At 36.0% G+C, this 15,101-nt stretch overlaps 1 protein-coding gene across 2 annotated transcripts; it reads left to right on the forward strand.

Moving 5' to 3' along the window:
* Window positions 1-7,529: 7,529 nt before the first annotated feature.
* Window positions 7,530-15,092, forward strand: LOC113228411. 2 transcript variants are annotated; one of them, XM_026461698.1, is made up of 7 exons: window positions 7,530-7,761; window positions 7,932-8,209; window positions 10,492-10,588; window positions 10,809-11,120; window positions 11,213-11,405; window positions 12,311-12,486; window positions 13,268-13,288. In XM_026461698.1, exons 2-7 carry the CDS (start codon window positions 8,061-8,063, stop codon window positions 13,271-13,273), a joined length of 933 nt encoding a protein of 310 aa, XP_026317483.1. In that variant the 5' UTR covers window positions 7,530-7,761; window positions 7,932-8,060; the 3' UTR covers window positions 13,274-13,288. The 2 variants fall into 2 exon arrangements, with proteins under 2 accessions (XP_026317483.1, XP_026317482.1); XM_026461697.1 differs by lacking the exons at window positions 7,530-7,761; window positions 13,268-13,288 and adding an exon at window positions 14,802-15,092 and having other exon boundaries at window positions 12,311-12,455.
* The last annotated feature ends 9 nt before the right edge of the window (window positions 15,093-15,101 follow it).

Consider the following 15,101-nt stretch of genomic DNA (forward strand, 5'->3'; position numbering starts at 1 on the left):
GTAATACATAATTCAAGAATGAATGTATACCTACTCCTTTGACCTGCATTTTCTCACCATGGGACCGGTAGCATTAATGATACATTGGTAGTTTAGGTAGTATTGGTATATAATATGTCTGACGACTACTAGACGGGTAAAATGCTGGTGCATGACGTGCGTAGTGAGACACTGTAATAAAAAGGTTTTGGGCATTAAGTAACTAATTATATCCTTAGATAAAACAAATGGAATAGGTACTTATATCGGCTTAGAAACCAGCAACTGACAGTAGCGCCTAATAAAATTAAAGAGCGCTATAAAGCTGTAAAAGGTATAACTGCAGATCTAAACTATAAACACTGGAATTATTGGCTATATAAAAGCCATCAACCTTCGACTGATATGCTTCTCAGGGGGCGTTAATCGAGTTCCTCCAAACACAAAAAAGCGGACTAGACATCGACGAAGTACACATGGCGATGGACAGATGGCGCGGTAAGCGCAACTGTGTAGTATTAAAAATATCTCGAGTTCTCGGTATCGCTATGCCACAGCGGCGCAGCTGCCTGCGGTGAGCCAACCGACAGTACATGTTGTTTTGTGATTATCAGAACCCACGAGTCAACTCACTGACCTTGCAAGCAAAAAAGATTTCTCATTCCATTTGCTAGCGCTGTGGTGCTGGGAAATACCTACTTCAGTAATAGCACGGAATACTTAACAGTGCAAAATTACACTTTAAAGCCTTTGTAGTTTAGAGCAGAGCCTACTACACTATTATTAGTAGTCTAAAGTCTACGGTTCTTATCAATTCCATACCCAGAAACCACATAGGTATTACGATGTATACCTACTGATATGAAAACATGAATTGTAATTTTGGAAGACAGCAATTTATGAAAATAATGTCAGCTGTTGCTTCATTATCATACATGTAGGAATCATAATATTATGTTTACGGTCTATCGACTTTGGTAAACAAGGTACAACACAAGTAATAGCAATATCTGAATATGTTGAAGATATCCCCAGGACTGACAACTAAATATAAGTACTGAGATCATTGCAATTGTGTAAAATATAGCAATTTAAATGAACGCTAAAGAATAATGTGTTTTCCGCACAACGAAACAAGCACAACATAAAAACAAATGTGCGAGACGTGACGTGTAAAACGAACTATAGCCCGCTTCATTCTATGCTCTTGCAAATTGGCATGTAAATAACCTGCTGTGTATCACACACGATTGTTAAACAACAGTCGTATAGAAAGACAGGTAGACAAGACTATTCTGTCTACATAAAAATAGATCTTCGTTATATTATTCTTGGGAGCAAAATCGAGCAAATTAGTGCTTGGTTTTTAATGTTAATTGCTGATTAACTCTTGGTGAAACGTAACACCACAAATTAAGCATTAAATTTAAAAAACAAAGACGACTTATGTTTTTGTTTTTATATATTTCACAACGAAGGCCAGAAGCTGCTACATCGTATTTCACATCTCAGCTAAGCACAGGGCGTTCGATTACAGAAAAACCATAGTTCACTTCAATTACCGAATAGTATACAACTTTGCATTGCCTGTCTTCGTATCGTTTAAATCTCCAGGTGTACCTATTCAATTTTTTCAAATATTTTTTTTAATCTAACCTGAATTCCTGGCTGCGGGCTCGGAACATGACACGGAGCTTGTTTTTAATTAGCGCTATCATATTAAACCATCATGAATAAGGTATGCTTAGAGTAGATTGCGAATGAATCGCAAAATGATATCATTCTTCTATATCAACCTATCTGTGTACTAACATCAATCATCGTGTTTGTAAATTAAAACAGCCTGTCTGTTGACTGCAGTAGGTTGAGTTTCAACAGATCATTGCTATACTATTGATTTTTTTAAATTCTTTAGAGATTTCTACCGAAAATTTGCTAACATTTTAGCACAGGATCAATTATATAAGTGTTTGTAGTTAAAACAGCAGCAGTTTTATATATTTAGAAATTATAACGCTTACGAATAATTTTTATGTGGTATTCCCGTAATTGTGTTAGTTTTATTTATAATTCCTTTTATTCATTCTGGGTCACGTAAAAAAGCTGCTAAAACATAATTACGAAACAATAAAATAAAAAATCTAAAACCGCAGCTCGTGAGGGATTTGAACCCTCGACCACCTCTATTGAATCAACTGGGCGCTCTTACCGCTGAGCTAACGAGCCTCGTTGGCGGACGCCTCAATTTTACTACCACTAGCTCGCACCTTCCTTACGAAATTATATAAAACCCATAAAATAATGATGATACCGTTCAAAATTTGATTAGAAAGTTATTTATGTCGACAAAAACCTCCAATTACGCTATAAACTTACAGGTACAGTTCTAGCTAGAATTGATTATATTTTTCAAGTAGCTCCTTATCCTAAGGGCAAGAGCAACATTCGGTTTATTAAATAGTGGAGTGGTCGGGGGTTTGAATCTGTCACAAAATATAATTTTATTTTTATTAAAAGTCAATTAAAATTCACTAGTTTCCGATGTAACATTACAACTTATCTTTTGCGTGATAGGTACCTACCTGTTTTATTGTCAGGGGATAATAATTCATATATAAATATAAATTTATTCGGTGTAACAAAAAGGTTAATTATTTCAGGATACAAACGAAAGCGTTGGGACTAAACGACTTTAGCTAGAAATTGAATTTATATTGTGTAAATAATACTTTTACGACATTGCAAACAAATTTGTTGACTGACATTGTTACACAAATCCTATTTTTCTTATTATAAGCTTAAACTTGAAATAAGTATACTTGACATGGAACAACTTAAATTGCCTGTGTCTCGGGTACCTACTGTCTTAAGCCAAAATATCACTTCACTACACATTTTTATAGAAAGTTCTTTATTGTTTTTCATTTTTGTTACAGTTTTTGTCCGTAAAAGGGTGTGTACGTAATGCAATGTGTCTTAAAGATCTATACATTTATTTTATGTCGTGTAGCTAGTTTATAGCTCACAGAAAAGTGCTATACATACGTAAAATTTATAACTTTCTTTTTATTGCAGAATGTGTTCCCTTGGGGGGTACACGCCGTCTACTGACACGTTTATCCCTATCTTTTTTTGTGACATACTCTATTTCACCAATTCGTTGACTGTAAACCATCGGGTTGTACTGGCCATATTTAGTGTATTGTGGACCAGGAGTGTCCAGTCCCACTATGTGCATGTCCTTTAGTTTTTCTAGCATGTCTCGGTGCAGATCGTGTATCCTGAGATGCCATGGATCTTCATCTAGCATATCCCACAACATTTCAGTGGGGATTGAACGAGGAAAGCCTCCCGCGGACTTAAGAGCCATACGATATTGTCTCTCAAGCGTCAAGAGGTTTGTTTTGCTTACTCTAGGGAGTAGCTGCACTATTCCGTAATCTAGTATCGTACGGGATACCCTGTTTCGCTATGTGGATCTCAAAAAATCAACTAAGGACTTTACAGTGAGATTACTAAGTGTTTTTTTGTGTTGATGCCGCCTACTGCTTCTCGATAGAGAGGTAACAATCAAAGTTTTGCAACTACCGCCGTCAAATATTTCATTCTATCGTAGAGATAAAGTTATACAAATTGTGTATAAAATTAAATATCCCGCTTCTCCGCCCGGCATTGAGCCGCGTACGCAATATATGTATTACATGGTGGCGTTATTGGTGATCAGCCGCACGTGAAGTGTGTGAATGAAGACGAGCTCTACGACGTTTCGGACATAAAGGTTGGTGGTAGCACGGCTTCCATTCCTTTTACTTGCGAGCTCATCTATCCCGCAGCTCCCCACGAGTTATCGAAGTTTCTTTTATTTTTTTTATTATAGCGTCATCATATTTGGTCCTTTTTAATTGAAATAATAGCACAAGCGCCAATTTAATTCTTATGTAGTGGACTTTACACTCGTCAGGGATATTTTACAACTTTATCAATCATATGGAATTATATCATCAATAATCGGTAATGTCAGTAATGTTCCGGTTTTGAAGGGTAAGAGTGCTGGTGAAATTATATGCACATGGGACTTGTCAACATAAGTCTCTGGGTGACGGGTGCAGTACCTAGCAGTGCCTCTCAGATATTTGGGATTTAAAGCTCTGAAAGGCACTGCAACTGTTATGAACAGGCGTGTAGCTTACCAGCCTACTTTATCAGCCGCACGACTAGTTCGTTCCATCACATGATATTATAAAAAAATATCAGGTCGGAGGCTGGGTAAAATGACATAACAATGACATTTGTTAAGAATTAAATCTAGACAAAACAACGAACTTTTTCAAACCAAACTCTAGATAGTAACGTAATCAGTATTCAAATTATACAGTTAACTCTGCTATCCAACAAATTACGTTTTCTTTATTCTCAACAAGATTAGTTTTAGGGTCGTATTCCAGAACTCTACTCAATCAATGCTCAAGTCAGGACTTGAGTATGATTTCAAGTACTGGAAATACGACCCCAATAGCAAGGGCTTGAGTATGATTTCTAGTGCTTTAAATCATACTCAAGTCCTGACTTGAGCATCGAGTAGAGTTCTGGAATCCTATTAATACTGTCTACTAATACAGCTAGTGCCCGCGACCCCGTCTTTGTAGAAGCAGAAGTACTTCGAGTAGCCTACTGTACTACTTACTTGAGAAAAGATTGGTCCTCCATCCATACAAACTTTCATCCTCTATTTCAACCCCTTTAAGATTTATTTTCGTGAAAAAAGTAGTCTATATCTTTCTCCTAGGTCTCTCTCATAGATTTAGTATTGGCATGGACCATGGTTGGTCCATGGTATTGGTCTCTCTATACCAAAATTCATCAAATTTGGTTCAGTTATTTAGGCGTGAAAACGTGACAGACAAAGTTAGGTACTTTACTTTATAATAACATAAAGGCGTTAATAAAATAAACTAATATTATTAGTTTGGATTTCAAACGTACAAGCACGCCAAATAGAAATTAAAAATCAAAATGTTCAGCTTGCCGTTGCTATATTGGAAGCAGTAAAAATGTAATACTAATTTCATAGCGCACGTTTGCGTCCCGTCGTTCGTTCCCACTGCCCGTCTGCACGATGCACCCTGTTAATACTATAAAAAAAGACTAAAATCTCGAACCCTCATCACAGCGGTTGGGTTCGTCCCTTCGTACTTTTTGTGAAGCCCCTATGAGTTAAAATTCTTCTATAAACCCGCCCGTATTGTAGCCGACTCGGTCGGTCGTTCCCCGATACTGTGCCCGCCACCCTATTGAATTTAAAATTTCCGGTTGTAAAGGGGCTTTACCCGGGCCAGTATAACACCTTTTATGCTCAGACATTAGCAAAATGGCTCTCTTTGAATTTGAGTATTGTTAAATTTTAAAGTAGGTTGTACCAAGTCATTGTTTCTTTTGGAATTTCTCACATTTGTATTATGCTACTCGTTGTTGTATAGTTACGACGTAAACATTTTCGAAGAATGTCAAATGCAAAATTGGTTAGTAATATACTTACTTATTTGACGACCTTCGTGGTCGAATGACTTGCACACCGTTTCGTGGTGTCGCTTTCTCTGAGGTCCCAGATTCGATCCCCGGCCGGGTCAATGTAGAAAAGCTTTTCTATAATATCTCCGGTCTGGGTGTTTGTGGTACCGTCGTTGTTTCCGATTTCCATAACACAAGTGCTTTAGTAACTTACTTTGGATCGGAACAACGTATGTGATGTTGTCTAAAATTTAGTTATTATTTATTATTATCTTTACCCCATTGACTTACAATTTACCCTTAAAGTTTTTGGTATTTTATTGTTGATGATTGTGAATATGATCGTAAATGTTAAACTTGAAATGTTTATTACAGTCACTTTTTTCCGTTAGCAATATTCTATGCGTTAAAACGTTTGACAGTAATAAATGGTAACTCATAAGTAAGAGTACGTTTATAGGTCATAATCATTTTTTAAAACGTACAAATAATACAATAGAATGTTCCTTAAATCATGATTATTTCGAATCGGTAGTGTTACGTAACGTGATTATGCGGGAATTACGTTCAATCAGGGCTTACATTGCTAGAGAATGTCTACACAGACTACGAAATTCCTCTGAATTAGGGACGTCTAATTGGAAGTCGTACTGCTTTGATAATTATGTCGGTAATGGCAGAGTTTTGTTGACAAAGTTGAGTTGTGTTATGCCCAAAATGAAACTAACTAGCAAGCGATTTTGAATTGCTTCTAACTAGTTATTAGAGTGAAGTTAGGTAGTACCCAAAGTTTTATCGCGATGACCAATTATTAAGTATTAAGGACAAGATAACTTAAAAAAAAGATAATATAAAAATATTTTCGTTGTATGCTCTAGCATTTTAATGATTGGTAAGATAGGCCATATCGAAAGTACATAGAGCTAGGTATAAAAATAACTTCAAATATACAGAGTGTGACAATAAACATCAAAAATAATTCCGCTAATACTCATATTGGAAAACTTTAATAAAAAACAAAAATAGCAAACAAAATAAAAGAGCATGGAAACAAATTGATTCGCAGTTAAGAATAGTTGCGCAGATGTTGCGTGTGCAAAACCAAGAAATGGCTTTAAATATTGTTTTTTTTTAGCTAATTTTCATTACCAGTACAATCACTAGGCTGACTTTACAACCTGTACCATACAGTAGAAGAATATAGTGGGCGATTCTACGAAGAGGTGATCTGGCGTCACTTCCTATCTATAAAAAACCGTGATCCCAAGTGTCTTTAGCGGATATGGTAGACGTACTTACAACCTGTTACTGCGCTCGAGTATCGTATTACACGTTCCATTCCCAGATGAGGCAAATATATATTACATTGCGGGGAAGTTATGTGTGAAATATAGTTTGATGAAGTATCGTTTGAAAATGTAATTTGTCTATACTACTTAGTCAGTTTACGGTCAACCCGTATAATGGCAGACACCTTGGTTAACACCGGATAATGGAAGTATATAGATACTTTAGGTCAAAAATATTTGATTGTATAGGTAGTAATAAATAGGGAGACATGTTTCTAGAAATAACATAAAAAATTACATCTTATAAGTACTATTATACTTATTATTTGTTCTTGAAATCACCTTTCTAGATATATATTTTAGTAGATACACATACGAAATAGTTCATACACGTAACACATTGCTATAAATAAAAGTACAAAGGTCAAGGTTTATTAGTTAGGTTCTAAAAGGATTTCATTATAAATTCAACCATCAACATGAATACTATCAAAGAAAATACTATCTATCTATACAATTGCCAATAATCTACCTAAATTTAAAAGGGAGCAGAGCACATAGCGATCTATCAAAACAATAAAGCCGATTGGCGAGGTGACGTTCCACCCCGGTGATATGTACGTCCTACTACCTAAATGCCTTATGTACACCGCTAGTTACTACTTCATGACTACTCCGAGCTCAGTGTGTAATGCAATGCAACGGAAAATATGCGTGTTTACCAAGTCGTTTTGGCGGAACGGTGCCGTGGGTTGCGTCACATTGAGGAAATTGATAGTGAACCGAGGTCGACGTGACTAGCATATTTCTATACGTTGTGCTCATTACGTGCAGATTTCATTAGTGCTAGTGATATATCAGTGGAGTGTTCTGAATTTCGCTATTATGGAGTTCATTTTTTCCCATCCTGTTATTCCCCATGGAGGCCAGACAAATGTCCGACGCCACGACTTGAAGTACATTCGCTTTAACCTTGTCATGTGGAGTAAGTACATTTTTTGTGTAACATTTTGCGCCGAAGTATTATATTTCATTATTATTTGTATGGAAACAAATAGCACAATTAGTTTTAAGTTGCTGTATATAAAGGAATTCAAATATATGCTGCTATTAATAAATAAATACGTTATTTAAAATAATATTATTGAACGTCAGTACGAGGTTCAGTCGACAAGATGGCGGATGGTGGGGAGAGGGCGGCCAGTTGGCCAGGTGCTGCCGCCGCGTCGAGTTCGGAGCTATAGCTAACTAAATACGCAGTGTTGTACATTTAGAACGTTCACAATGGCTACCACGAAAGACACGTCTACTTTCTTTCTGGAGGCAGATGCAAAACAGTTTGACAGTGTATTGAAATTATATCCTCAAGCAATTAAACTAAAAGCTGAGCAGAAAACAAAGAGACCAGAGGAGCTCATAAAATTGGACAATTGGTAAGTACGAACGCCTTTGCAAGGAGAAAATGCGGCCGTGGCGTGTCAATGAACTTGTATTGTGTGTGTATCCGTGCAAACTGATTTGATAGCTACCTCCCTCGCGGACTGCATCTCTCTAGTCCGCGGTCGGCTCATTAAAATCACTACGTCACGTGGGATCGATGTCAATTTGACACGATCGTTTTTCCTGAAGCCAGTGTAGGGAAAATATCGCCGCGCTCTGGCATTATAAAATGGTGGCTGTCCCTATGTATCATGGCTTGTTTTAATGCAATTTGCTATAATGTTTATGCACGCAATATTGTTAATTACTTATATTCTTTGAATTAATAACAGACACGGTATCGTAGGACGCTTAAGATTTAATTTGTAGTTACTAGTAGACGTTTTTACAACGCTTTGTTGAGTACGGCTCACATCCGTTCAAAATGGTGACTTCACTTGCCTTTTAGTTTTACTGTTGTATTTATTTTCTTAATTTACGACTATATATATAATGATGAATGTTAAATACATAGGTGTATCATTGTCTGCCATTATTCGAGAGTAGTGCACTGCAATTTTTGTGATTTATTTTCAAACAATTAAACATTGTGAGTCATCGTGTCCTGCACCTACTTTTACAGTGTGGCAGAGAAACTGTGCTACTTCTTCCTACTTTAAAATTTAATAAACCATTTCTGCACTTTTTCATATCTTCTGCACGTTTGTGTAATGATAATTTTCCTTTGTTTTTTCCATACAAATTTTTCAAGGTTAGTCAATCACACTCACGCACACTACTTGAAGTAACCATGCAATTAAGAAATTGTTTTTGTAACCAATACATAAAGTTTTGTTTTGTAAATCAAAGTTATTTATTTTTTAATTAACTAAAATGGACATTACTTTTTAATGTAACTGTTTACACAATTTTAATAAGTATTCTTAACAAAACCTACCTGGTTTAGGTTATTGATTAATATTGTTTATTGTATGTGAGTGAATAGATAAAATGCTTTTGTGTTATAAAGTGTTGCGTGCCTAATTTAGTCTCTGTTCTGCACAACTTGTATTACCTCAAATAAATTATTTGTGAGTTAGTAACATACTTCTACTTCAGTAAGAATTTTACTAGTTTTTTTTTATAATGTTACAACTTTACTTACACAGTCTGACGTTATTGCCAATCTAAAACATAACATATAAGTACTTTATAATACATAATAATTTTGTTATACTTAAATTAATTTTATCATATTAAGTGACAGGATGAACAAGTCATCTTATACCATAGATTTAGTACCTATATACTAAATCTATGTCTTATACAGCCATAAATAATAATTAATTTGTCTTTATTAAATGTCATCTTGTCATTAGGTGTATGTCAAATGTTTATATATGTATTGTCTAAATATGTGTGCAGGTACTGCTAGATTAAAAAAGCCTACACCGAAGCCGCGGAATAGAGAAGTTAATGGTGTTAAAAGAATGATGTACTAAAGTCTACATTCCAATCTCCTTGGTTTAAGAACACACCTCTATCTAGAAGTTCCTACTATTGAAGAGAAGATGGCGTGTGGCTTACCACTAGGCGCACGACTTGTTCGTCGTATTACAAACAAAAAAAATACCTGTCACATAACTAAAAATATTTTTGTCTTGAAAACTCACACTGGCACAAGCCTAGTGACCGCCATAAATGCAAATCTATTCATAAGATTCAATGAAGGACATAATGAATGTCTGAATAGGGGTAGCTTGAGCCGCTCGAAAGAGTAAAAAATGCTGGATCACACCAGCTCCAATCAACTAAATAATGACTGAAGAAGAAAATGCAGAGCTCTTAATTCCAAACCACAATAAACTATAGCAACAGATCTGTTTACGGCTCAAAGATTGATTGCCTCAAATTAATTAAAAATATACATTATCTTGTCTTTGGTGTTCTCTGTGTTCTATTTTGTTACAGTCAAACAAACTATGAACATTCTTTGTTCAAAATGGTACTTTGCATCATTTGCAGTGTTTGTATTGTTTTTAAACCTCTATATATCTTGCTAAATGGAACTGTAGTGAAAGAATATCATACAATTGGCTTAAAATTATATAACTCACTACAATATAGACTCCTATAAAGGCTGATAAGAACAATTTGTACAAAGTCAAAATTTATGCCACTATCACATTCATGTAACATCCAACTACCTGGTGTTTAGACTTTAGTCTCAACCAAGATATGTTGAACGTTTCTATACTTTTAATTATTTGAAATGAGGATTTTTTATTTTCTCCAGGTATCAGAATGAACTACCAAAGAAGATTAAGTCCAGGGGCAAGGAAGCGCACATGATACATGAAGAGTTGGTGCAACTCATGAAATGGAAGCAAGCGGTAGGCATTCACAAACTCACATTCTGTATCATAACACTCAATGAAATCATACCTTATAGATTGGGACACACGACTCGCTTGTTTATGCCGTACTGCAATTATGTATGCCATTAAATGGGGTCATAATTAAATTCGAATGTTAAATTTTGCTTAACTTAAACAACCATTCAAAAAAAAAAAGATTAATAATAGATTAATAAATGTTTTGTTCTTGCTACAGAGAGGGAGGTTTTATCCACAATTGTCATATCTTATAAAAGTAAACACACCAAGAGCAGTAATGCAGGAAACAAAGAAGGCATTCCGGAAACTGCCCAATATAGAGTCTGCGATGACTGCATTAAGCAACTTGAAGGGAGTTGGTACAGCCACGGCATCGGCTCTGCTCGCGGCGGCGAGTCCAGACATAGCACCGTTCATGGCTGATGAATGTCTGCAAGCAATCCCAGAGATGGAAGGAAGTGATTTCACTGCCAAGGAATACCTCAATTTTGTAAACCATATACAGAGCGTCTGTGATAGGTTAAATAAGGTAAGGTTACAGCTAAACTGTAACTTTAGATTGCATTTATACACATCATTTGGTTATTAGACATATAAACTGTGGGTTTCATTTATTTCTAGGAACAAAATGGCTGTGGCAAAAAATGGTCTCCACACATGGTAGAGCTGGCAATATGGGCACACAACATAATATCGGAATTGCAGCCTGAGCTTCTGGGTAAACAGCCAAACACCACCCAGCCTGCGCCAACGAATGGTGGATCTCCCCTCCCCAGCGACGAAAGCAACCTGGAACCACCTACAAATGGGAATGGTAAGTATCATATACTTCGTAATAGTAATGTACCAGACAATCACACCAAATTACCTGGTTAAACCTAAGCAGTTCCCTGTACTGCGGCAAGGGAATTCGTTATGGGCAGTATCCAAAACACCTGTACTAGAAGCAATTTAGAAAAGTTCAATTCTGAAATTGATCCTACCGTCAATCAAACTCGGAGTTCGATCAAGTCGTCTTTTAAGAAAAAACCCTTTTAACGAATTAGGTACATTGTGTTTAAACATACTTTAAGAACAATATTAAAAGTAAAACAATAAACATTGTGAAAGGCATACAAACCATACAGCATTTATAAATGGCTAACTTGCTTGCTAATCAGTATTCCAATTTTTGGAAATATTGAAGAATTGTAAAAGCTAAACGAATTAAAAAAAAAAAGCTAGCTATCACAAATTTAACTAACACTTGGCACGGTAAAGTTCAACATTTTTTGTATTTACTTTTCTGTGCATATTATTTTCCCACTAAAACACAGTCCCATCTAATCAGATGTTTAAACTTTTACCTGTGTTGTACAAATCTGCAAGAAGATGAATAAACTTGTTCATCCCATCACTTGATATGATTGAAAAAAAAATACAACTGGAAATTTTTTTGCGTTGTAAAGAGTATAAAGTTTTTATGAATCTTTTTGACGATTTGCTTTTCAAATTTAAAGGTGTAAGGTGTAAGACAAAGATGGCTATGTGGATTTTTTTTGTTCTCGCTCGCACTTACATATAAGGCTGCCATTGGACTCTTTCTATGAAATCGCTGGCAGAAACTACTTCAAAGCTTCTTACCTCAGGCCATACACCACCCTAATGGCCCCAATGCGCGTCGAGGACTTTACTTAGCTACAAAGACAAAACCTACAAGTACACTTTGCTTTGTTCCAGGCAAACTGACTGTGGAACTAGTGAACGAGGACACAACTACTTCCTGCACAGAGGACTCGATGGACGCGAAAGCTGCATCACCAGCCACGCCCGCCTCTCCCTCCGATAACTCTGACTCCGCCGTCAGCACGCCGCGTGCGAAACGGTACGTACCAAATATCCAAAGCATAGATTTAGTATACAGGGTGTAAATTTGAGACGGGGCAACAAGGCCAGCTACCTTAATCGTTGTAATACAGCAAAACGGTTCTAGAAGACTATCCATGAATTTTGAAGACATTTTGATTGGCATTCACAGATTTTGAAAAAATGGTACAGTCAGGCAGATAAAAGGCAATTTTTACAAAACTTTTTTTTATGCCATTCGATTCGGTCTCTGGTAAGGATCAATAGTCTCTATGGGACCAACTGAGGTAAGAGTACTCGAAATGGCAGAAAACGCAAAAAATCTTTTACCACACATTTTAAATGAAAAGTTTTTGTTAGAAACGAAACTGGCCACTACTACTACTACTACTCTACAAATAAGACCTAAGTAAAACCAAATTATAATCATATCACTATTTTTTTAATTTGGAACAGTTTTGTTTTGTTAATGGAATGGAAAAAATTAAATTTATAAAAAAAATGCAGCAGTGTTCAAGAATTGAAAGACGCACTTGCAGCAATTTTCAATAGAATCTATCTGAGTAGAATTTCAGCCGCTACTTGCTTTTTGCGGAAGAGAGCGAATCGATGCATCCGCCAAGGCGGCAATCAATTCGAGCACTTACTATCATAGACTTTTTGTGCTATTTTGCTTTTCGTTATTGTTTTTATTTTGAAATACGTAATACGTTGCCAATTTGTTAGTTTCCTTATTGTCAGTTACCTTAAAACTACCTAGAATAACTGATTACTGACATTTACAACGATTAAGGTAGCTGGCCTTGCTGCCCCGTCTCAAATTTACACCCTGTATAATAAGTACATGCTAAAACTATGGTCCAAAGTAAATCAATAACTTTAAAAATATGCAATGTCAGGCCACCCTGACCTCTTAATTTTCCTCAACTGCCTCCGTCCTTAATCTTAACTGCCCCGGTGGCCGAACGGTTACCATGCCGGACTGCCACGCAGAGGTCCCTGGTTCGATTCCCGGGCCGGGAGAAATATTTGTATGGCCTACATTTATCGTTATTCAACAGGATCAGAATTGTCAATGATGCTAATTATACACATATACATACATATGTATAATCCCCATTATCTTCTTTTTACTTAATGGCGGTGCCCTTTCAGGATCGAGTTTTTCGCTTAGTAATTATAAATATATTGTAAAAATAATGTAAAAAATATAGTGATCATTGACAATATCAAGTTTTCTTCAACCTCATTATATCCAAGTGTAAAACGTTTGCCATTCAAAGTTTTATTTTATTTTATTGGATGTACAAGACAGTTTACATTCAGTGGAACATATTTCAGATACAATTTAAGGACTTAATCTAGAATGTAGATCTAAGACTTGTACCTACAGCATTATTATAAGTGAAACATTTGCATAAGGATTATATACAGGGAAAGTGAGATTACAAACTTAAAACTAATGCGAATAAAGACTAACACAGGTATTAAATTGACAGTATTATTGGTACTAATAAGAAGACAAGTTGATGACAAGTCTTGGTGGATTTTTGTATTGCTAGTTTTAGGTATAAAAGCATACACACACCGATTGACCAGGGACGTATGTAGCGCGGAAGAAAAATCGATAATTATTCCCAGACGCGTCAAAGATTTACTACCGAATCTATTTTATTTCAATACTGCATTCAAATTCATCGTAAATACTATAGAACAAATTAAATTAATTTTGTTCAGCCACTATACTATTACTTTTTTTTTGTTTATTATCTGTAATATTGTGACTAGAGGACTTGAATCCATGGAACAAATGAAACAAAAGAAGCCTTAGTTCAGTGTTGGCTTGCGATTGCCTACTTCTGTGGTATTATTATAATAGAATTGAAGGTATCAGGAGGCGGCTAACTTTATCATTTAGGATTTAAAGTAACGTAAAAACAAGGCCGAAAATACCAATAATAAACGAGGATGTACGTATAAAAAGATTGACGAGAGTAGACGAAGCGAAAGGGGTGTGTTTGGAATGTATTTAGAAAAGGCTGGCTTACCCTTTTGGAAGACTTGTGCGACAGTACGCGGACAGCACATGCGTAGGTATATCAGACCTGTTGCAAAGTAGGTAGTCATTGAGCCCACGGTCTAAATAAAAAAAAATTAAACACAAATACGAACTGCTTTTATCAATCTCGCACATACTCATGAAAATTAAAACACATCCAGTAATGTTAAGAAGCCCATTGTTCTTTGCGTGAGCGAGCACTTTTGAGGTTTCTCACGACACAGTCATTGTATTGTTATGGAGTCATAAAGGGTAAGCTAACATTATACCGATACAATGTTTCAAACTGTATTTTGTTTGCGACAGACAAATAGAGGAAGCGAGTTCAGCGGAAGAGAACTCCCTAGGCGACCCATCAGACGCCACCCCGCCCGTCGCAAAGAAGATTCGAGAAGCCACACACTGACACGCGCACCACCCACCAAACTACCCTCGTGCGCCTATAAATAGCTTTCTCTAGACTAAAATATTGTACCTAGGTAATTTATTTTTCAATTCCGTTTAATTTTAACTTAGTATTAAGTTTAAGAATACCGGTCGATTTTGTAAGTTTTATAGGGTATTAATGAATTAATTAATTAAATATTTTGGATGCGTTTCGATGGA

Source organism: Hyposmocoma kahamanoa, unplaced genomic scaffold (assembly GCF_003589595.1).
Source record: "Hyposmocoma kahamanoa isolate Upper Pololo Valley unplaced genomic scaffold, ASM358959v1 232, whole genome shotgun sequence".
Taxonomy (NCBI): domain Eukaryota; kingdom Metazoa; phylum Arthropoda; class Insecta; order Lepidoptera; family Cosmopterigidae; genus Hyposmocoma; species Hyposmocoma kahamanoa.